The following is a 25815-nucleotide window of genomic DNA, read 5'->3' on the forward strand; positions in this document are numbered from 1 at the left end:
ATCAGCAACTTAAAAAAACTCACACTGCTACAGAAATAGTTAAGGGTTCCACTCTAAATAAAATATTCTAAGAATTTATTTCTCTCAGCATCTGTTTCTTCATTTTCCAACTCATATTTCTTCATGGCAACAAAATACCGAATAAAAGTTTCTCCTAGAGCCTGTCTCAGACATTGATCTTCCTCTAGTGCCATGAGGGCGTGTTCCAGTTTTAAAGGGATCTCAGAAGGTTTGGCCTGATCAAGGTCTGTGCTGTTCTCTGGACCAGACAAAATGCCATCATCGCTGTAAAGTCCATCCAAGCCTGCAGCAACAGTGGCGGCCAGCACCAGGTAAGGATTTGCTGTGGCTGAGCCCAGTTTATTTTCTATTCTAGTGCCTTTCTCACCATGACACTTAATATTAAAAGCACAGCTGTTATCATTGTACCCCCACGTTGTCGGCACACTCTCCTTCAGGTCTTTACTCTCCTTAGAGTAGCGCTTCCTGCAGCTAACAGCAGGGGCCATCAAGCAGCTAAGGGCAGCAGAGTGCTTCAGGAGGCCTGCCAACCATTTTTTCCCAGGAATCGTGAGCTGCTCAATTCCAGAACTGCTACAGAACATGTTTTTCTTCTCATCGACATCCCAGAGACTATGTGACAAAATTCCTGAGTTACAGAATCCAGTCTCGATGAAAAAGCTGGTGATATAATTATACTTCCTTGCCACTTCTTTGACAGCCATTCTGAGGGTAAATGCATTATCAGCTGAACTGATGCCAAATTCAGGCAGAAAACAGATTTCCATCTGTCCAGGCCTGGTAGAGGAGGAAAAGCTCTCAACATTGGCCCCAGTGTGATACAAACCATCCACGAGTTCCTGAATGAACGGCTGGTCATGATTATTTAGCAGTGCTGAAGCAGGAAGAGATATGGTTTTTGAATTGATAATTTCAGGTACACCAAAAATGCAAAAATCATAGATGAAAGCAGAGAACAGGGAGAAGCCGGCATCCTGCAGCTGGCTCAGCTGCCTTTTGGCGATGTGCCTTGGGGAGGTCAGAAGAGGCTCCCCGGTCACAGTGAACGTGTCACAGATCACCCTGGCTGTTCTCTTGGCCCACGGCAGAACTCTGAAGGTTGATAGCTCTGGCATCAGGACTATGTCACTATTAAAACACGTTGCTCTAATGTGATCCACTTCATTGTCCTTAGGATTTGGTATCAATTCAAGATAACCTCGAGGCATGTAAACACCATGAATCACTTTTTCCTAAATAAGTTAAAGGACAGAGCAATAAACTTTTGAAACTTGAAACCAAACAAAAAAGTCGGAGGATGGGAAGTGGGAGTGGGAGAGCATTACTAATGAGAAAAAAAAAAATTCTTCATCTGTTAGTTGAAACTAGCTTACTACAGATACATTTTAAATAGTTTAAAATAATATTCTCAAAGGTAATTTATAAACAAGTCAATAGCTTTAACCTTTAGCCTTTGGAGACTTTATATGCTCATGCAAACAGCACTCATAAATAAAAGCTATAGCAATAAAGAAAACGTCTTTTAACAAATGAAAAAGGTAAAATCTAAAGGAATTATTTGAAATGATCATAACCCAAAGTACTTTTAAAATCACATTTTATCACATGGCATAGTTGCTAATACTGCAGATAAGGCTTTATTTCAACTTATTCTATTGTAATCCTCCAAAAAGAGTCAGTAGACAATCTGCAGTCCTTCTCAGAGAGCTGACTGTGATCACACACAGGACACATGGGACAGAGGAGCCAGGGTTGCTGACCATGGCGCTTCTCTCTTCACTCACCTTTACAGTCCACTAATGAGCAAACTACCTCATAGGCACAGAGTTCCAAAAACCTTGCCCATGAATGTGCACATAAGTTATAGTTTCCAGAATGTTGTAGCCTTCAAGTCAGCATGACTTAAATATCACAAGTCTATCTCTAGTCCTAACTTTATCATTAATTGCTTGTGTGAAGTTAGGCAGGTCATGGTACTATATACATGCCTCAGCCTCCATATCTGTGAAACAAGTGTTAGACTAAATGATTGTTGACACATCTTCTGGTCAAATACTTGTTGGATTCAATGGATTTAGTTTTTATTTAACTTTTCTATGTACCACACAACTGGGAAATAATGAAGTATGAAGTTGAATTGACACATAAAATTTTTTCTGGAAATTGTGTGGTAGGAATATCAATAAGGTTTCATGTGTTGAAATTTACAGTAATGGGTAGAGGAAAAGCTAACTAAAGTTCAGTTCCCACGATGTCAGTGAACATGGTGAGGTTAATTCTGCAAGCCCATTTAGTTTTTATATTACCTCTAAATCTCAAAGAGCATGGCTACTGAGGAGTAGCTGGTACTAGAAGAGGTGACTCTTCTGCATTTGGTATTGAGTCACTGCCTCCTTCACTTTTCACCATCTCTACACATTTTCAAATGCCATTTGACTTGTGTGATCTGAAGGCACAGTAATATTATTACTGCCTTTACCAGTAATAAAGTTGATAAGTCAAGCACTATTCAATGACTGTTTAATTTTTCAACCTACTCAAGGACCTGTATATTAAATTTCATGCATATGTGTGTAGGCAGATCTAAATAATTTTTTTAAGATACATGTATGACTTATTTGGAACTCCTTAAAAATGTTTTGAAAAATTCCAGTTTTACTCAGTGTAAAGCAAATTAGAAAATTACAATTTAATATTGAAAGTAATATTTAAATAATAACCTTTGGGGATGCTTATTTTTGATACTTTTGTATAATACTGACTGATGTCCCTTCCTAAGAAGTGTTTTAATAACACAGTAATCAGTTATTAAAATAAACACATGATATAAACTAAAAAAAAAAGCCCTCAAGTCTCAAATATCTGAAAATGCAGTATTTCTTAACATCATTTTATTTTTGAAAACTTAATAATATTTATTGTCATCAAACTTTCTTTTTATATTTGCTTCTAAGTCTTCTGTCACAGTTTTCTCATATCAAACAAGGGTTAGATTGGTTTTCAGTTTGAATTGCTGTTGAGAGTACAATAAAATTAGAAAGAGTAATAAGGACCATTCACTTGCAAATGAATTGAATGAAATGACATTCAGTTATAACTACTTGTAAAACTCACTTGGAAAAATTGTGCAGGGATACTCTTAGACCTGGACACACCATGGAGGTCTGTTGCTTCAAATCGCACAAATTGGAGGTGATTTTTGGCCATCTCTTGTTTAATGTGCTTCATTCTAGAGGAGAGTTGAGGTGCAGTAGGAACTTGAGTGTTGTCCCTGGTGTTATCTGTAAAATAAAAAATTATCTGAATCATTAGATCATGACGAACTGAGAGGTAAAATGAGGCTAAAGAATAGGGAATTAGTCATTATGCTCATAAACAGAAGCATCATGTTTCCGTGTCTTTGCCTTAGAGCTGGAGATTTTACCTTTCTGGGCCTGCCTTTGCCATATTCCTGAGAACATAGTCTCTAAACAGCCTGAGAGATTATCACTTGGGATGGGGTTCAGTCTAAGTATTTGCTTAAATAAACAGAAGTACTTATTGGAAATACTGAAAATGTCTTTGCTTACAGAAATTAAAATATATTTCCCTCACTGCTTTGGCACCATGTAAGATGTATATAGATAAGTATCACTGAAAAGACTTTGAGCTTCACTATTTTTGAAAACTTAATGATATTTATTAAGTCATCAAACTTCCTTTTTATATTTACTCCTAAGTCTTCTGTCATAATTTTCTCATATCAAACAAATCATAATTTCATAATTGCAATAAGAGGAAAAAAGGTAGCTCTGTGAAGTGTAATTATTCAAGGCAGAACTAAAATTAACAGTATTAATTATAATTAGCTTTGCATTTCTATTGGGTAAATAAATGCTGTTTAGAAGTTGAAAGTATACATTTAGCTCCTAGGGGAACAATAATGTGTACTGGTATTCCCCAAATAAAAAGTTCCTGTAATATTAAAGTAAAATTATTTGTTTTTGTTTATTTTCTGTTGGTTTGCTTTTTTATTTCCTTTTCTTTGGCAAAATGGCTTTATATCTTTATAATAGCATCTGAATCTAAGATATCTACATCTATTTGTTAAATCCAAAACTTGTATAAATGAGAATATAAAAGTGTTTTTTGTTTGACTTAGTATGAATAGAATGCTACATTTTTAATTAAAAAAAAAGATATGCAACAAGCAACAAAGGTTTACTGTACAGCACAGGGAACTATCGTCAATATCTTGCAATAACCTAAAATGAAAAATAAGTTCAAAAATAACATATGTATATGTATAACTGAATCACACACAAAAAAGAATTCTACTTTTTGAAATTCAGTAATGTTTATCTTTTTGCCAGTTTTTCTAAATGTCCTATGGACATCTAATAACAAGGTATGAGATACAAAATTTTAAATATATTTGTGTAGGATATGATTAATATAAATTAGCTAAATATAAATCTGTTATATTTAAATTATTAATAACAACATTCAAGAGGCTCCTATTCTTATTTTTTCTGCACTTAATAAAATGTTCTTAGAGAAATGTTAATGTCTCACTATGGTTATATATTTTTTCTTTTCCCGTATATTTCTTCTGATTTTTCCTTTATGTGTCTTTGTTTCTTTATTGTTAATGTGTCTAATGGTTTATCATATCTATTTTCTTTGTGAATGAAATGGAAGTCACGCAGTCATGTCCAACTCTTTTTGAACGCATGGACTGTGTAGTCTATGGAATTCTCCAGATAAGAACACTGGAGTGGGTAGCCTTTCCCTTCTCCAAGGTATCTTCCCAACCCAGGGATCAAATCCAGGTCTTTGACACTGCACAGAGGTTCTTTACCTTTTATCATTAAAAATATTCATCTTTGTTTCATTTAAAAGAAGTAAATAAATTTTAAATAAAAGTTTTTTTTTTCAAGAATGAGAGTGTAGATGAAAAATATAGACTGAGTATTCAGTTAAAAAACTTGAAAACTAAAAAATATATATTCATTTCATAACTTTTAAGATAGTCTACAAATTTTAAAACTTTAGAATTAGAAGAGACTTTGGAGATAAATCATCTAATTTAACCAATTCATTAGCTTGAATCCCAGAAAAGTACAGCCAGGTTCCCTGAATCACACTCTTTGTCCTTCACCAAAATTGAAACTGAAATCCAGAACTTTTGATTCCCAGTGGTGGCTCAATACCATAAAACAGCTGAATGTATGAAAAGCATATAGAAAGCTCAGACCCACAGCATGCATCACAAATGTTAGATACTGTCTGAACTTTTAGGTGAGGCAACAGACTGTAATGATTTGGCACAAACACTGAAGCTCTTCTGCCTCCCTCCATATCCTGCCTTTGCTTTGGTGACTTTTCTTATCTCGGCTTTCTTATGTGCCTCAGCTTTCTCCCTGACACAATATTACCTACTTCATGGGCTAGTTATGATGATTAAACAAGTTACTTAAGAGTTTCAGGTAGACAATAAGCACCATATCAATGCTTTTTAAATCTATCAACCTGGCACAACTACTCTAACTCAGGTAATGGTACCATGATCATGTCTGAATCCAAATATATCAATCTATCATATCACTGACATTGCTGCTGCTGCTAAGATGCTTCAGTCGTGTCTGACTCTGTGCGACCCCAAAGACGGCAGCCTAACAGGCTCCTCTGTCCACAGGATTCTGTAGGCAAGAATACTGGAGTGGGTGGCCATTTCACTGACATTGAGCAGCTGTAATTTTAAAACGATGCTTGAATATCATTTTTTGAGATGTAGTTAGGCTTTTAAACCAAAAGACTGACAGTTTAAAAACACAGCTTAAGTAGATTTTAAGTATATGAAGCATGTGGAAAACAAGTTATTTGTTCTATCTATGCAAATATATTAGTAATGCTGTCTTGTCAATGATAAATTTGGCTTCTCTGAGGCTCCATAGGCTTTATAACTACCTTCTATTTAACACAAACAAGCTCTAGCAGTTACATTGTTTTATGCTAAATTAGCAGTTTCTGTGTTTCCAACCTATTATTAACTATTGGGTGTTGTGCCCAAAATGAATAATTCCCCTTAAAGAAAATAAAATGTATAGGCACTTTAAAATATGTAAAATTTCAGATAATCAGTATTTTGAATGTAATAAGTAATTATATGTAAACTATAATATATTAACAACATAGAACTCTTATTAAAGAAATAAAGTCATCTTACTGGTTCACGAATAATACAATCACAGATAATCTAGTTCTTTGCTTTGTCTGTGTCTTCTAAGATTGCTACTATTCTGAAGTTTGTGTGTATCTTTTCCTGTATGTTTTAATTTTTTTACAACATATGTACATGCTCAACATATTATATTGCTTTGCATTAAAAAATCTATATAAATGTTTTCCACTCAAAAAAAAAATAAAATTACTACAATAAATTATGTTACTTTAAAAAAAAAAAAAGATTTATCCACTCAGTATAGTTTTTTATTGTTGCTGTTGTTGTTACCACATACTATTTATACTGGACATATATCTAGGCAGCAGCCAGAAAAAGAATGACACCTTAATAGAGCTTTATATTATTGAGTGAGAAAACTATAGGCAATAAACATGCCATCAAATGCAAAGGGGGGATAATTTACCATGGTGAAAGTGCTGAAAAAGATCACCTGAAGTATTAATTCTATGAGATTTGATCAGAATGTGGATAGGTAAAACCTCTGATTCAGTCTAAGATCACCAAGTTGCACTATGTCTGGGCAGTGAGTGTACCTAGAGCTGCCATAGCAAGTACCACAGACCGGGAGGCTTAAACAGATATTTTCTTCCAGTTCTGAAGGGTAGAAATCCAAGATCAAGGTGTCAGCAGCATAGGTTGGTTTCTTCTGAAGTCCTCTCTCCTTGGCTTGTAGATGGCCATCTTCTTCACATGGTTTTCCCTCTGCATGTATGTTTCCTAACCTTCCCTTCTTATTGAGACACCACACCAGACATATTGGTCATTGTTGTCCAGTCACTCAGTCGTGTCCTACTCTTTGCAACCCTATGGATTGCAGCACACCAGGCTTCCCTGTCCCTTACTATCTCCCAGAGCTTGCTCAAACTCATGTCCATCAAGTTGGTGATGCAATCCAATCATCTCATCCTCTGTCATCCCCTTCTCCTCCTGCCTTCAATTTTGCCCAGCATCAGGGTCTTTCCTAATGAGTCAGCTCTTCACATCAAGTGGCCAAATTATTAGAGCTTCAGCTTTGGCATCAGTCCTTCCAACGAATATTCAGGATTTATTTCCTTTAAGCTTGACTGGTTTTACTTCCTTGCAGTCCAAGGAACTTTCAAGAATCCTCCAACACCAACACTGATGGTGTTGGTGGTCCCGATGGGCCTCCAACCTGAACACTGATGTTCAGAAGCATCGGTTCTTTGGTGCTCAAACTTCTTTATGGTCCAACACTCACATCCATACATGACTGTTAGAAATACCATAGCTTTGACTAGCTGGACCTTTGTCTGCAAAGTAATGTCTCTGCTTTTTAATATGCTGTCTAGTTTAGTCATAGCTCTTCTTCCAAGGAGAAAGTGTCTTAATGTCATGGCTTCAGTCAGTATCTGCCATGATTTTGGAGACTAAGAAAATAGTCTGTCACTGTTTCCATTGTTTCCCCATCTATTTGCCATGAAGTGATGGGAGTGGATGCCGTGATCTTTGTTTCTTGAATGCTGAGTTTTAAGGCAGCTTTTTCACTCTCCTCTTTCACATTCATCAAGAAGCTCCTTAGTCCTTCTTTGCTTTCTGCCATAAGGGTGGTGTCATCTGCATGTCTGAGGTTATTGCTACTTTTCTTGGCAATCTTGATTCCAGCTTGTGCTTCATTCACACAACATTTCACATGATATACTCTGGGTATAATTTAAACAAGCAGGATGACAATATTCTACCTGATGTATTTCAGATAATCAGTATTTTAAATGTAATAAGTAATTATATGTAAACTATAAATATATTAACAACATAGAACTCTTATTAAAGAAATAAAGTCATCTTACTGGTTCACGAATAATACAATCACAGATAATCTAGTTCTTTGCTTTATGTGTGTTTTCTAAGATTACTACTATTCTGAAGTTGGAACCTTGGGAAACAGACCTTATTCAACGTTATTCAACAATAATTATGTCTTTTAACACTGTCTTTAAATTTAGTCACATTCTAAGGTACTAGGGATTAAGACAACAACATATCAATTTTGAGAAGACAGAATTCAGCCTATAATAATATACTGACCAGTTTCCATTTTCTTCACCACCTGCCATATCATTTAATACATGTTTACTGTCTTTCCCCACTTTCATGTCAGCTCCAGGAGAGCTTGCCTCTTTATTTATGTACTCAATGGTATATCTCCAGTACCTATAGCAGAACAGATATATCACAGGCACTCACTGGCTACTTCTTTCATAATTTAATAATTAATGTGATTTAATTAATTAATTAATGCATCTTGTGTGCTTTGATCTTGTCTAATTAAAAAGTAAAATTTGGCATCACATGGTTTGATATGTATCCTAAGTATCAATTTTTTAATCTATAAATTTAATTCTTGTACCAAATATGAGAGCCTTACTCAATCAAATTTCATTTCCAAGACATCAACTAATCTGAATTGTCTGAATTTCTTTTCTTCAAATAAATCATACTTGCTAGTTACAATTAAATGTTTTGGTCAGCCCTTCCCAGATGTAAGATGAAGAGCAGGCAGAAATTTGCCAGCTCAGGGGTCATTTGTTTTCTTACAGTGTGGCTCCTGGGTGGTGTTTTCCTTTCTCTTCTTCTCAGAGAATTAATAAATTAAATCATTGTTCTTTTATAGAGGAAGTTCTGGATAACCTGGCATAAAAACCAGGACAAAAACAATAAAAAGTCAGAGTTGGGGGAATTGCTTCTTGAAAAAATACAGTTTTTAATAAATTCAAAGTAGTTGTTACAGAGAAGAAAATATCATGTTGAAATTCCTTACATTTATTTTAAGGATTGACTTTAATATTTATTTTGAAATTATTTATTGGTGGTTTGTTTGGAGTTGTGAACTTTCTCATGCTTAGGGCCTATAAAAAAATCTATCTCTGGGCCAAAGCAGAAGATTCTGAATTAACCAAACTGAGTCAATCAATAATTGTATTTACACCCCTTGTCATAGTTGATTGGTGCAAAGAGAGCTCATGACACAGTTCTCTCCTCAGATACTGAGTCTAAATTCCATTTCTCTCTTATGGCTGAAACTACATAAAACAAAAGCCACAAACTGTGGAAGAGCTAATGAGACCAGCAGATGTTTTCTTATTAGCCTTCCTAGGATTTTGGAAACTTTAAAAAATTATTTGACATACATATTAGAAAATTTCATATAAAAATCTTGAGCTCAAGCTTCTCTTGAAGAAAGAGAACAATTTGGAACACTGGGTGAACATTTCTCCACCACAACCATTGGCTGGGACTCTGGGGTGGCCTTCAGATGGGGTATGTATGCAGCTTCTAATTCATGGGTTGGCAAATGTTTTCTGTAAATGGGCATATAATAAATATTTGCAGCTTTGTAAACCATGCAGTCTGTGTTGGTTGACATGTCATCTATGTCATTATAGACTAAAATGAGACATAGAAAACACAAGTTTATTTACTGAAACTGGTCAGTAAGCTTAGCTTGCATCTGGCCATAGTTTGTCATCCTCTGCTCTAGTTTCCTCGTAGCCTGCACTCACTACATTCTCACCAGCCCATCTCATTCATCAACATTATCTGCCTGGCCTCTGTGGTATTTATATTAATATAATAGACATTGATGCTTAGAGACTGTTGGTGCTCATGTTCTTTGCTTCATGGAGAAATTAATGAAGCCACAGAGAATTATAGAGATGATAGATTATATGAATTTTTCCCAAGATGTTGATACCCTAAACCCTGGAACTTATAGAATATGTTAAACTGCAGGGAAAATGGGTCTTTGCAGATGTAATTAAGGTTATGGACTTTAAAACAGGAATATTGTCTTAGATTGTTCAGGTGAACCCTTAAAAGGAGAGAAATTTATTCAGCTGTAGGCAGAAAAGATGTGTGGAAGACAAAGAGTTCAGAGAAATTCCAAATGTGAGAAGGATCTGAGGCACAACTGGCTCAGAGATAAAGAACCAGAGGCTTCCAGGAGCTAAGAGCCACACCAGTTTGCAGGCAAAAAGGAACCAGGAACCTCAGTCCAGTGACTGCAAAGAACAGTGTTTCCTAACAGTCTAAATGGTCTTGGAAGTGTATTGCTTCTTAGAGTCTCTGGCTAAAATCTGAGATGGACAACACCTTGACTTTGGCTTTGCCATACTTGAAGTAGAGAAATCAACTGTGCCAGCCCAAACATAACTGTGATATAATGAATTGTGTTCTTTTAAAAAGATAAATTTGTTCAGAGACAACAGAAAACTAATATATATGGAGTCTTAATAGTGTTCACACTTTGCCTCTATGTCATCCTTAGGCCTTGTATGTAATAGAGAATTTTACCTTGCCCCAAAAGAGCTCTGGCCTTTACACTTAGCCCTGATGGGTAATATATAATCCCTTAGGATGTCCTGTCTGATGAGGACAGGATGTCTTTGGTCTGTGGGCAAAGTAGAAGGTCCAGCAATGTCATTTATTATTGAGTCACGTAGTATCAACTTGACCCCAGTGGGCCTGGAGACTGAGATCAGCTGTTTGGAGCTGACTGTGGAGTTGACTGTGGAGCTCCAATAAAGACTGGGCACACCAAGGCTCAGGTAAGCATCCCTGGTTGGCAATACTTCAATTACTTTGTTGCAAGTCATTGCCAAGAGAATAGTGCTGTCCATGTCTTCATTAGGAGAGAAAAAAATGGGAGCTACAATTCCTTGGACACTTTATCATGAATCTTTTCCATTGATTGACTTCAATCTGCATATTTTTTCACTGTAAAAAAACCATAATTTTGAGCATAATAGCTTTCCATGAGTTCTGAATTCTTGTAGCCAATTACAAAAAAAAAAAAAAAAATTAAGGAACATCTCATTTTGAAACTGGTGTCAGAAGTGTGAACAGCTGGTAGACACTGTACTTCTAACCTCACACCCTGATATATTTTTACTTTTCCAAACCTTGTTTCTTCAGTCTTTTTATCATGAATTCCCATGTGGAATAAATAGCTTTTAAACTATTTTAAATTAATGTCTATCTCAAGGATCCCAATTTTTTGACCAATTCACTCATAGGCCAAAATAGCTATATTATTGTTGATAACCCACGAATTTATAATTGCAGAATTTCTAGTATCTGACCTTAATTTTAGGTCTTTAATCAATTTTGAGTTTATTTTTGTGTGGGGGGTTCTAATTTCATTCTTTTACATGTAGCTGTCCAACTTTCTCAGCACCCCTTACTGAAGAGTCTATCTTTTCTCCATTGTATATTCTTGCCTCCTTTTTCACAGATTAAATGACCATAGGTATGTGGGTTTATCTCTGGGCTTTTTATCCAGTTGCATTGATCTATATTTCTGTTTTTGTGACAGTAATATACTATTTTTATTTGTAGCTTTGTACTATGTCTGAGGGCTTCCCTGGTGGCTCAGTGGTAAAGAATCTGCCTGCCAATGCAGGAGACATGGGTTTGATTCTTGGATTAAGAAGATCCCATGGAGAAGGAAATGGCAACTCATTCCAGTATTCTTGCCTGGGAAATCTCATGGATACAGGATCCTGGCTGGCTACAGTCCATAGGGTTGCAAACAAGTCGGACAAGACATAGTGACTAAACATATACAACACTATAGTCTGAAGTCAGAGAACAGAGTTTGGAAGAGTCTCTTTTTCTTTCTCAAGATTGTCCTTGGCCATTTGGAGTCTTTTGTGTCTCCATACAAATTGTGAAAATTTTCATTCTAATTCTGTGAAAATGCTATTGGTAATTTGATAGGGATTGCTTTGGATCTGAAGATTGGCTTCAGTAGTCATTTTGACAATATTGATTCTTCCAATCCAAGAACATGTTATATCTTTCTATCTGTTGTGTTATCTTCAATTTCTGTCATAAGCATACTATAGTTTTCAGAGTACAGGTATTTTGTCTCTGTAGGTAAGTTTATTCAAAGGTATTTTATTCCCTTTGATGTGATGGTAAATTGTATTGTTTCCTTAATTCTTTCTCTGATTTTTCATTGTTAATGTGTAGAAATGAGAGAGATTTCTGTGTATTAATTTTGTATCTTTCAATTTTACTGAACTCACTCATGAATTTTAATAGTTTCATCTTTAGGTTTTTCTTAGTATGTATTATGTCATCAGCAAAAACTGATATTTTTACTTCTTTTCCAATTTGCATTCTTTTTCCTTCTTTTTCCTCTCTGATTGCTGTGGCTAGGATTTTCAGAACCACATTGAAAAAAACTCTTAGAGAAAAGCATAGGCAGAACACTCTCTGACATAGCATTATCTTTTTTTGATCCACCTCCAAGAGTAATGAAAATTAAAACAAAAATAAACAAATGAGACTTAATTAAACTTAAAAACTGTTGCACACTAAAGAAAACCATAAGCAAAAAGAAAAGACAACTCACTGAAGGGGAGAAGATATCTGCAAATGAAGCAACCAGCAAGGGACAAATCTCCAAAATATGCAAAAAGCACATGCAGCTCAATATAAAAACAAACAAACAACTTAATTGCATAATAAGTAGATCTAAATAGATATTTCTTCAAAGAAGACATATAGATGGCCAAGACACACATGAAAATATGGTCAATATCACTAATTATTAGACAAATGCAAATCAAAACTAAAATAAGGTATCACCTCACAGCAATTAAAATGGCCATCTTCACAAAACCTACGAACATTAATGCTGGAGAGGGTATGGAGAAAAGAGAATCCTTCTACATTGTTGGTAGGAATGTAAATTGGTACAGCCACTATGAAGAGCACTATGGAAATTCCCTAAAGACTGAAAACAGAGCTACCATATAATCCAATAGTCCCACTCTTGAGCATATATCCAGAAAAAAAACATAGTTCAAAAGGATACATGCACCCCCAAGGTTCATTGCAGCACTACTTGCAATACTAAATGTCCATTCATGGAGGAATTGGTAAAGAGGTGACACATATATACAATGATAATTATTCAGCTATAAAAAAGAATGCAATAATGCCATTTATAGCAACATGGATGAATCTAACAATTGTCATACTGAGTGAAGTAAGTCAGACAAAAACAAATATCATATTATATTGCTTATATGAGGAATAAAAAAATGGTAAAAATGATCCTATTAACAAAACATAAATTGAGTCACAGATATAGAAAATAAACAGGGATATTAAGCAGGGAGTGGGGGATAGGTAACTTGGGAGACTGGGATTGACATATATGCACTGCTGCTGCTGCTGCCAAGTCACTTCAGTCATGTCCAACTGTGTGTGACCCCATAGACTGCAGCCCACCAAACTCCCCCGTCCCTGGGATTCTCCAGGCAAGAACACTGGAGTGGGTTTCCATTTCCTTTTCCAGTGCATGAAAGTGAAAAGTGAAAGGGAAGTTGGTCAGTTGTGTCCGACTCAGCAACCCCATGGACTGCAGCCTACCAGGCTCCTCCACCTATGGGATTTTCCAGGCAAAGGTACTGGAGTGGGGTGCCATTGCCTTCTCTACTATATATAAAACAGATAACTAATGAACCTATTGTGTAGCACAGGAAACTCTATTCAATAATCTACAATGACCTGCATGGGAATAGAATCTAAAAAAGAAAAATAAATAGAATAACAGATTTTCACTTTTAGAAAAGACTTGAGAGATCATCCATTGCAACTCTTCATTTTTCAGGTGAGCAGCCTACTGGGCAAAGAAACCTAAAGCATTTTTATAAAGTGATAGGTGTATAAATTACAAGTATTCTGACTCCCAAGCTAACATCCAACATCACATTATCATTAACTCAGATACAAATTTGAGATTAGCGGCTACATCCATAAAAGAGTTTGTTCCATAGTCCTTACCAGTATCACTGGAGTTTGGATGAAATTCACCACAAGGAGCATTGATTAATGTTGGAAGGGGCAATGGTTTTATCACTACTGTCTGATCTTTGGAGTCCTTGTCATCTGGTGTCAAATGAGATTCAGGAGAGCCAGGCGCCATGACTGGTTTGTTTGTGGCACACTCTGAGGTTTCTATTTTTTCTGTAGAAACAAAAAAAAGTGTTAAGACCTTCTGCCCATTTTTGATTAGGTTGTTTTCTTGATATTGAGTTGTATAAGTATTTTGGATATTAATCCTGTGTTGGTCATGTCATTGCAAATATTTTCTCCCATTCCATAGATTGTCTTTTGTGTTTTGTTGATGGTTTCCTTTGCTGTGCAAAAGCTTTTAAATTTATAGATACCATTTGTTTATTTTTGTTTTTATTTCTTTTGCTTTGCTCTAAAGAAAATATTGACTGATGTAAGAAAATATTGTCACAATTTATATCTTCTAGGTGTTTTATTGTGTCATGTTATATTTAGGTTTTTAAACCATTTTGAGTTTGTTTCTGTGTATGGTGTGAGGGAGTGTTCTAATTTCATTGATTTATATTCAGCTGTTCAGCTTTCTCAACACCAGTTGCTTGAAGAGACTTTTTTCCCCCTTCCATTATATAGGCTTGCCTCCTTTGACAAAGATTAATTGACCTTAGGAATGCAGATTTCTTTCTAGGCTCTCTCTTCTGTTCCATCGATCTGTTTGCCTGTTTTTGTGCCAATACCATGATGTTTTGATTACTGTAGCTTTGCAATATTGTCTTAAATCTTAAAGGATTAGACCTCCAGCTTGTACATTTTCCTTAGGACTTTGGCAAGACTGAGTCTTTTGTGGTTCCATATAAATTTTAGAGTTATTTGTTCTGGTTCTGTGAAAAATTTCCTGGATAATTTGATAAGGTTCTGATTAAATCTGCAGATTACTTTGGGTAGTATGGCCATTTGTGCAAAATGAAGTAGACATGTCTCCAAAGGGACATCCACATGGCCAACAGGCAAATGAAAAGATGCTTAACATCACCAATTATGATTATAATCACCAATTATGGCAAATCAAAAACACAGTGAGGTATCATATCACAGCAGTCAGAATGTCTATCACCAAAATTTCTACAAATAAATATTTGATAGAGTGTGGAATCTCTTATACTGTTGGTGGGAAAGTAATGGATGGGGAAATGGGTGCAGCTATTATTGGAAAACTATATGGAAGCTTCTTTAAAAATTAAAAATAGAGCTACCATATGATCCAACAATCACACTCCTGGTCACATATTCAGAAAAGATAAAAGTTTTAATTTGAAAGGATATGTGTACCACAGTGTTCATAACAGAACTATTTACAATAGTCTAGACAAGGAAAAGAAATGCAAAAAGACAAAATGGTTGTCTAAGGAAACCTTACAAATAGCTGTGAATAGAAGAGAAGCTAAGACAAAAGAGAAAAGAAAAGATATACCCATCTAAATGCAAAGTTTCAAAGAATAGCAAGGAGAGATAAGAAAACCTTCCTCAGCAATCAATGCAAAGAAATAGAGAACAACAATAGAATGGGAAAGTCTAGAGATCTCTTCAAGAAAATTAGAGATACCAAGGGAAAATTTCATGCAAAGATGGGCATAATAAAGGACAGAAATGGTATGAACCTAACAGAAGCAGAAGATATTAAGAAGAGGTGGCAAGAATACACAGAAGGACTATACAAAAAAGATCTTCATGACCCAGATAAATACAATGGTGTGATCACTGACCTAGAGGCGGATATCCTGGAATGTGAAGTCAAGTGGGCCTTAGAAAGCATCACTATGAACAAAGCTAGTGGAGGTGACGGAATTCCAGTTGTGCTATTTCAAATCCTGAAATATGATGCTGTGAAAGTGCTGCACTCAATATTCCAGCAAATTTGGAAAACTCAGCAGTGACCACAGGACTGGAAAATGTCAGTTTTCATTCCAATCCCAAAGAAAGGCAATGCCAAAGAATGCTCAAACTACCACACAATTGCACTCATCGCACAAGCTAGCAAAGTAATGCTCAAAATTCAAGTCATGCTTTACAAGTATGTGAACTGTGAACTTCAAGATGTTCAAGCTGGTTTTAGAAAAGGCAGAGAAACCAGAGATCAAATTGCCAACATCTGTTGGATCATTGAAACAGCAAGAGAGTTCCAGGAAACATCTATTTCTGCTCTGTTTACTATGCCAAATCCTTTGACTGTTTGGACCAAAACAAACTCTGGAAAATTCTAAAAGTGATGGGAATACCAGATCACCTGACCTGCCTCTTGAGAAATCTGTATGCAGGTCAGGAAGCATGGAACAACAGACTGGTTACAGGTTGGCAGAGGAGTACGTCAAGGCTGTATATTGTCACCTGCTTATTTAATTTATATGCAGAGTACCTTATTAGAAATACTAGGCTGGATGTAGCACAAGCTAGAGTCAAGATTGCCGGGAAAAATATCAATAACCTTGGACATGCAGATAACACCACCCTTATGGCAGAAAGTGAAGAAGAACTAAAGAGCCTCTTGACAAAAGTGAAAGAGGAAAGTGAAAATTTTAGTTTAAAACTCAGCATTCAGAAAAGTAAGATCGTGGCATCTGGTCCCATCACTTCATGGCAAATACATGTGGAAACTGAGATACTTTATTTTGGGGAGCTCCAAAATCACTGCAGATGGTGACTGCAGCCATGAAATTAAGACACTTGTTCCTTGGAATAAAATTTATGACCAACCTAGACCGCATATTAAAAAGCAGACATTGCTTTGCCAACCAAGGTCTGTCTAGTCAAAGCTATGGTTTTTCCAGTAGTCTTGCATGTATGTGAGAGTTGGACTATAAAGAAAGCTGAGTGCTGAAGAACTCAGCTTGATGCTTTTGAACTGTGTTGTTGGAGAAGACTCTTGAGAGTCTCTTGGACTGCAAGGAGATCCAATAAGTCTATCCAAAAGGAAATCAATCCTGAATATTAGTTGGAAGGACTGATGCTGAAGCTGAAACTTCAATACTTTCACCACACGATGCGAAGAACTGACTCATTTGAAAAGACCCTGATCCTGGGAAAGATTGAAGGTGGGGGGAGAAGGGGACAACAGAGGATGAGATGGCTGGATGGCATCACCGACTCGATGGACATGAGTTTGAGTGAACTCTGGGAGATGGTGATTGACAGGGAGGCCTTGTGTGCTGCAGTCCATGGAGTCACAAAGAGTTGGGCACAACTGAGTGACTGAACTGAACTGAACTGAGTCATGGAAACAACACAAATGCCCTTAATGTATGACTAGCTTAAGAAAGTGTGGTATATGTTGTTGTTTGTTTCTTAGTTGCAAAGTCATGTCCAACTCTTTTTTGACCCCCTGGACTGTAGCCTGCCAGGTTCATCTCTCCCTGGGATTTCCCAGGTGAGAATACTGGAATGAATTGGTTTCCACTTCCTTCCCCAGGGGATCTCCCCAACTGAGAGATCAAGCCCCTGTCTCCTGCACTGGCAGGTGGATTCTTTACCACTGAGCCACAAGGGAACCCCCCGAAGCTTTGTTTTGTTGTTTAGTCACTAAATCATATCTGACTCTTTTGGGACCCCATGGACCGTATCAACAAGGTTCTTCTGTTCATGAGTGTTTGCAAGCAAGAATACTGGAGTGGGATAAATACAGTGGAATATTTGTTGCTGTTGTTCAGTCGCTCAGTCGCAACTCTTTGTAATTCCATGGACTGCAGCACTCCAGGCTTATCTGTCCTTCACTATCTCGTGGAGTTTCCTCAAATTCATGTCCAATGATACCATCTAGGCATCTGGCCCTCTGTCACCCCCTTCTCCTCCTGCCCTAAATCTTTCCCAGCATCATGGTCTTTTCCAGTGAGTCAGATCTTTGCATCAAGTGGCCAAAGTATTGGAGCTTCAGTTTCAGCATCAGTCCTTCTAATGAATATTCAGGGTTTATTTCCTTTAGGATTGACTGGTTTAATCTCCTTGCTTCCCAAAGGACTCTCAAGAATCTTCTCCAGCAATACAGCTTGAAAGCTTAAATACTTTGGTGCTCAGCCTTCTTTATGGTCCAAATATCACATCCATACTTGACCTTTGTTACCAGAGTGATGCCTCTGTTTTTTAACAGTGCCTAGGTTTGTCATAACTTTTCTTCCAAAGAGCAAGTGTCTTTTAATTTCATGACTCCAGCCACCATCTGTAGTGAGTTTGGAGCCCAAGAAAATAAAGTCTATCACTTTTCCACTTTTACCCCATCTATTTGCCATGCAGTGATGGGACTAGATGCTATGATCTGAGCTTTTTGAATGGTGAGTTTTAGGCCAGCTTTTTCATTCTCCTCTTTCACCTTTGTCAAGAGGCTCTTCACTTCTTCTTCACTATCTGCCATAAGGGTGGTATCACCTGCATATCTGAAGTTATTGGTATTTCTTCCAGCAATCTTGATTCCAGTTTGAGGTTTATCCAGCCCATTATATTGCATGATGTACTCTGTATGTGTTAAATAAGCAGACTGACAATATACAACCTTGACAGACTCCTTTCCCAATTTTGAACCAGTCCATGATTCCATATCTCATTCTAATTGTTGTTTCTTGACTTGAATACAGGCTTCTCAGGAGACAGGTAAGGAGGTCTGGTATTCTAATTAAAAAAAAAAATCCACAGCTTATTGTGACCCACACAGTCAAAGGCTTTGACATAGTCACTGAAGCAGAAATAGATGTTTCTTTAAAATTCTCTTGATTTTTATGTGATCTGAAGTATTTTGGCAATTTGATCTCTGGTTCCTCTGCCTTTTCTAAATCCATCTTATATATATGGAAGTTCTCAGTTCACGTACTGTTGAAGCCTAACTTGAACGATTTTGAGCTTTACCTTGCTAGCATGTGAAACGAGTATAATGGCACAGTAGTTTGAATATTCTTTGGCATTGCCCTTCTTTGGGATTGGAATGAAAACTGATCTCTTCCAGTCTGGTTTCCACTGCTGAGTTTTCCAAATTTGCAGGTATACTGAGTGCAGCACTTTCACAGCATCATTATTAGGATTTGAAATAGCTCAGCAATTTCATCAACTCCGACTCCACTAGCTTTGTTCATAGCGATGCTTCCTAAAACCCACTTGACTTTTCACTCCAGGACGTCTGTCTCTAGATGAGTGATCACACCATCATGGTTATCTGGGTCATTGAGAACTTTTTTTGTATAATTCTGTGTATTCTTGCCACTTCTTTTTAATATCTTCTACTTCCATTAGGTCCATATCATTTCTGTCCTTTATTGTGCCCATCTTTGCATGAAATGTTCCATTGGTAGCTTTAGATTTTCTTGAGCAATCTCTAGTCTTTCACGTTCTATTGTTTTCCCTTTATTTCTTTGCATTTTTTTCAGTTAAAAAGGCTTTTTAATCTCTTCTTTTTATTCTTTGGAATTCTGCATTCAAATGGATATGTCCTTTTCTTTTCTCTTTTGCATTTTGTTTCTTTCCTTTCCTCAGCTAGTTGTAAGGTCTCCTCAGAAAACAATTTTCTCTTGTGTCATTTCTTTTTCTTGGGAATGGTTTTGATCACCATCTCCTATACAATGTTACAAGCCTCCATCCATAGTTCTTCTGGCACTCTGTTTACCTGATCTAATCCCTTGAATCCATATGTCACTTCAACTGTATAATCATAAGAGATTTGATCTGATTGACCTAAGTAGGTGGTTTCCCTACTGTTTCAATTTAAGTCTGAATTTGGCAGTAAGGAGTTCATGATCTGAGCTACAGTTTGCTCCCAGTCTTAGTTTGCTGATTGTGTAGAGCTTCTCCATCTTTGGCTGCAAAGAATATAATCAATCTGACTTCAGTATTGACCATCTGGTGATGTCCATGTGTAAAGTCATCCCTCGTGTTTTTTGAAGAAAGTGTTTGCCATGACCACTGCATTTTCTTGACAAAACTCTGTTAGCCCTTGATCTGCTTCATTTTGTACTCCAAGGCCAAACTTGCCTATTACTCCAGGTATCTCTTGACATCCTATATCTGCATTTCAATCCCCTATGATGAAAAGGACATCTTTTTTTGGTGTTTGTTCTAGAAGGTCTTGTAGGTCTTCAAGAACCATTCCACTTCAACATCATTGGTTGAAACATGGACTTGGATTACTGTGATATTGAATGGTCTGCCTTGGAAATGAACCGAGATCATTCTGTAATTTTTGAGATTGCATCCAATTACTGCATTTTGAATCTTTTGTTGACTGTGAGGGTTTTTCTTCTAAGTGATTCTTGCCCACAGTAGTAGATGTATTGGTCATCTGAATTAAATTTGCCAATTCCCATCCATTTTAGTTCACTGATTTCTAAAATTTTGATTCACTCTTGCTATCTTCTGTTTGACTGCTTCCAACTTTCCTTGATTCGTGGACCTAATGTTCCAGGTTCCTTGCAACATTGCTTTTTACAGCATCAGACTTTACTTTCACCATCAGATATATTCACAACTGGGCATTGTGGATGCCTGGTTTGGCTCAGCCTCTATTCCTTATGGAGCTATTTCCCTGCTCTTCTCCAGTAGCATATTGGACAGCTACTGACAACTTTCATATCTTTTGTGTCATATCTTTTTGCCTTTTCATAGTATTCCTGGGATTCTCAAAGCAAGAATGCTGAAGAGGTTCGCCATTCCTTTCTCCAGGGGACCACATTTTGTCAGAACTCTCCATTGTGACCCATTTATCTTAGGTGGCCTTACATGGCATAGCTCATAGTTTCATTGAGTTACACAAATCTGTGATGCATATGATCATTTTGGTTAGTTTTCTGACTGTGGTTTTCATTCTCTCTGTCCTCTCATGGATGAGGATAAGAGACTTTTGGAAGCTTCTTGATGAGAAGATTGGCTGTGGCAAAAACTGGGTCTTGTTTTGGTAGGCAGAGAGTCTTGTTCTGGTAGGCCATGCTCAGTGAATCATTAATCCAATTTTCTGCTTATTGATGGGGTTGTCCTCTTCCTGTAGTTTGACCTGACCAAAAGACTTATGCCAACACACTGTGCCTCCCAGGAATACTGCTGCCAGTGTATCTGACCCTGAAGCAGGCCACTGTCAACCGACACCTCTACTGGAGACTCCCAAACACTCACAGGCAAGTCTGGCTCAGTCTCTTGTAGGTTCATTACTCTTTTCTCTTAGGTCCTGGTGCACACAAGGTTTTGTTTGTACCCTCCAATAGTCTCTGTTTCTTCAGTCCTCTGGAAGTTCTGTAATCAAGTCCTGCTGACCTTCACATCAGATTCCCTTGGTATTCTTAGCCCTTTGCTGGATTCCCAGGTTAGGAAGTCTGTGGTAGGGCCTAGAACTTTTGCAACAGTGTGAGAGCTTCTTTGATATTTTTCTGCAATTTGTGGATCACCCACCTGGTGGCTCTATGGTGGGGCCAGTGGCAACCTCCTCCAAGAGGACTTATGCCATATGCCACTCCTCCCAGGACTCCTGAAGCCAGTGCCTGTGTTCCCACAGCAGGCCACTGCTGACCCATGCCTCTGAAGGAGACCTTCAAACACTCACAGGCAGGCCTGGTTCAGTCTCTTGTGGTTACTGCTCCTGTCCCTGGGTCCTGATGCACACAAAGTTTTGTCTGTGCCCTCCAAGTGTCTTTGGAAGGTATTACTGGAATATTAGTAGGTTGGTACAAATGTAATTGTGGGTCTGGACCACAAATTTTAAATCGTTATAACTAAACTCAAACACATCTTTATTAATCAAAATAAGAACCATTACAATCAACACATTTTTGTCAATGAGAAATAAGTTTGTTTATTCCTGTAGTGCAAAAGCCCATGCTTTGGGATTCAGTGAATTCTTGGAAAGCATATTCTGCTTCTTATGGATTGTGGAAGCATTTTACCTTCAAAAAGTTGTTGAGATGCTTGAAGAAGTAGTAGTCAGTTGACAAGAGGTAAGGTGAATATAGTGGATGAGGCAAAACTTTGTACCCCAATTCATCCAACTTTTGAAGCTGTGGTTATGTGATGTGCATTAGGGTGTTGGCATGGAGAAGAATTGGGGCCTTTCTGTTGACCAATGCAACCAGGAGGTGCAATTTTTGGTGCATCTCATCGATTTGCTGAGCATGCTTCTCAGATATAATGATTTTGCCAGGATTCATTAAGCTGTAGTGGGTCAGACCAGCAGCACACTTTTTGTGCTGTGAATTTTGCTTTGGGAAGTGTACTGGAGCTTCTTTTCCATCCAATCACTGACCTGGTCATCACTGGCTGTCATATAAAATCCACTTTTCACCTCACATCACAATCTGATCGAGAAATGATTCATTGTCATTGCATAGAATAAGAGAAGAGGACACTTCAAAAGATGATATGTTTTCATTTTCAGTCAGCTCACTTATTGAGCTTTTTCACCTTTCCAACTTGCTTCAAATCCTGAATGAAGCAAATGGTCAAACTTGAGTTCTTTGACAAATTCTTGTCTAGTTGTAAGAGGATCAGCTTCCATGATTTCTCAAAATTCACTGTTGTCAAGTTCAGATGACTGGCCACTATGCCCCTCATCTTCAAGGCTCTCATCTCCTTTGTAAAACTACTTGAACCACTACTACACAATATGTTCATTTGCAGTTTCTGGACAAAATGAGTTGATGCCGCAAGTTGTTTCTGCTGCTTTATGACCCATTTTGCACTTGAATAAGAAAATCTCTTGAATTTGCTTTTTTGTGTAACATCATTTCCATAGTCTAAAATGAATATAAAATACATAACAAGTAATGTCATTAGCAAAAAAAAAGTGCATTAAAGTAATGTATAACAGAAGCACATTTATTTAAGAATGTATTCTAATATCAAACAGCAAAGTTCAACACTGGCAAAACCGCGATTACTTTTGCACCAACCATATATATACATATATAAGCGCTGCTGCTGCTGCTAAATCGCTTCAGTCGTGTCCAATTCTGTGTGACCCTATAGATGGAAGCCCACCAGGCTGCTTTGTCCCTGGGATTCTCCAGGCGAGAACACTGGAGTGGGTTGCCATTTCCTTCTCCAATACATCAAAGTGAAATGTGAAAGTGAAGTCGCCCAGTCGTGTCCGACTCTTTACAACCCCATGGACTGCAGCCCACCAGGCTCTGCCATCCATGGGATTTTCCAGGCAAGAGTACTGGAGTGGGTTGCCATTGCCTTCTCCGAAATATATATATACGCATATATGGATACACACACACACACACACACACACAGTGAAATATTACTCAGCCAAATAAATAAATAAATAAATAAATAAATAAATATTGCTATCTGCAGAAACATGTATGGACCTAGAGATCATCCTACTGAGTGAAGTAAATCAGACAAAGACAAATATATATCACTTATACGTGGAATATAAAAAAAAAAATAAGATGAATCTATATATAAAACACAAACAGACTTATGTTTTCTGTAGTAGATTTATGGTATTCACAGAAACAAACTTTTGGCTACCAAAGGGGAAAGGGAGAGTAGGAAGGGAAAAAAAAAATAAGAGTAAGGGATTAACAAACACATATGTGTGTGTTAAGTCTCTTCAGTTGTGTCTGACTCTTTGGAATCCCATGGACTATAGCCTTCCAGGCTCCTCTGGCCATGGGATTCTCCAGGCAAGAATACTGGAGTGAGTTGTCATTTCCTTCTCCAGATAGACACATATCACTATATAGAAAACATGTAAGCAACAAGGACTTACTATATAACAAAGGGAACAATATTCAATATCTTGTAATAAACTATAATGGAAAATAATTAGAAAAACTGTATATAACTGAATCACATTTTTATATACCTGAAACTAACACAATATTGTAAATCAACTATATTTACAATTTTAAAATGTAAGAAAAGTGTTAAAACATGTTGAAATTGTTTTCAACTGTCTTTCAATATGATATGAAGAGGAATACTTAAGAAAATAATTTATTTCTAGGCAGTGACATATCAAATAAGGGGTCATGGGGGTAGTTCATCCTAGTTGCAAGCCATATGGAGATGCATTGTCTGTAAAGAATTTAAAAAGAGTAATAAACTCTACAAAAGTCTGACTGCATTTTATTGTTGCTATGCACTGACCATTCTTACTGCCCCTGCATTAGAACACTACTGTTCCTGAATTGAGAGTGCTGTCCAAACTAACTCCTAGGTTCAATGCTGTTTCAAATTCACTGGGGTCTAGTTGGAATTCCAAAATGTGGTATGAAAACATGAGCCACTCCTTTATTGTGTCTTCCCTCAGTAATGATCTTTGCACTCATTCTCAGAGCAGAAATATGCTCTCTTTTTTACTCATATGTTCCTTCGGTTCTCTCTTTCCCCTACTACTATTTTAGTTCAATCTCCCTTAAATTCTAAATATATATTTTTATCATTTTATATATTTATATTGTAAACATATATGTTCATCTTTTATATTGCCTATGTAGGAGTAAGTTTTATTTAATTTTTTGCTTCCTCTAAAAAAATGCTTTATGAAAAAGAGACCAGATAGAGATTGTCTTTGATAACATATTCTTGAGGAATTATAATGGCAAGATACCTTTTGAGTTGGATATATCCATTTCTCCTACTTCAGTTGAAAAAATATGTAGTTTAGTGACTTTCTCTCTTGTCCTCATCAATTTACTCATACTGCTGGCCTTAGTCTCATTACCTTCATCTCTTGTGTCCTAAAATAATCAATAAACAAAAAGTCAAATTATAGATTGCACATGCAACTAAATATGGGTATAAAGGGAAAAAATGATTGGATAGCCAAATATAAAAGTGACTATAGAGACTTTTACAACAAGGTAAATTTTGTTGTTTCCACATCTACTTGAATAATTCAAAATTAAGTTGCTCAACATTGTGCTGACAAGATGGATTTTCTTTATCTTCTTTATATTTGGTACAGAAAATATCATGAAATAAATTAAAATGTTGCTCAACTAATCAAGATTGTCTATCATTATTTTTTACTCTGGGATATTTTATATTTTTTTTCCTTAAGTAATTTCACCAAACCCATTTTAGCTAAAAAAGCTCTCTTTTATAATTTTTCTCTTTTTAGAATCTCTAATGTTTTTGAACAGAAGCATTCTCTTCTCCTTACCCTCATCCTAATGGCATCAATATTTATTGAATGCTTTGAAAAAGCATATGCTTTTGTACAATGCTATTTTGTGACTGTTGTATATATGTAAAACAATGTAATGCTCAAAGTGTTTTATAGCTTGGAAAAGCCTAAATAAAAACGTTTTAAAACAAAATAATCTAACTTCAACACCCTAGTTATAATCTTTGACAGGATCCTTTGACAGAGTTGTCAAGGGCTATTCTCCATAGGGAGCTGGACACTGAGGCAGGGCTGAAGATGCAGAGCTTTGATGTCTCTGCCTCATCAGCAGACAGAATCACCTCTACTGTCTTGCGACTCAGCTGAAATAAATAAGAATATATCTTTTTCTCTATTTTTAATTGGAGGATAATTGCCTTACAATATTGAGTTAGTTTCTGCCATACATAAACATGAGTCAGCCATAGGCATACATATGTCCCCTTCCCTCTTGAGCTTCCCTCCCACTTCCCATCCCATCCCATCCCACCACTTTAGCTCATTACAGAGCACCAGGTCTGAGTTCCCTGCATCATACAGCTAAATAAGTATATTTTAAAACTTAAAAGTTGATGTTGACTTTTTCAATTATCCACTTTATTTTTAA

General features: G+C 36.7%; 1 protein-coding gene across 1 annotated transcript; it reads right to left on the reverse strand.

The window, feature by feature from the left end:
- Positions 1–53: 53 nt before the first annotated feature.
- On the reverse strand, positions 54–25211 carry LGSN (lengsin, lens protein with glutamine synthetase domain). Its single transcript, XM_040227945.1, has 5 exons — positions 25206–25211; positions 24651–24780; positions 14063–14245; positions 3136–3302; positions 54–1253 (listed from the first exon to the last, which is right to left on the reverse strand). Exons 1-5 carry the CDS (start codon positions 25209–25211, stop codon positions 54–56), a joined length of 1686 nt encoding a protein of 561 aa, XP_040083879.1.
- Positions 25212–25815: the final 604 nt, after the last annotated feature.

The sequence above is a fragment of the Oryx dammah genome, unplaced genomic scaffold, assembly GCF_014754425.2.
Source record: "Oryx dammah isolate SB20612 unplaced genomic scaffold, SCBI_Odam_1.1 HiC_scaffold_27, whole genome shotgun sequence".
Taxonomy (NCBI): Eukaryota; Metazoa; Chordata; class Mammalia; order Artiodactyla; family Bovidae; genus Oryx; species Oryx dammah.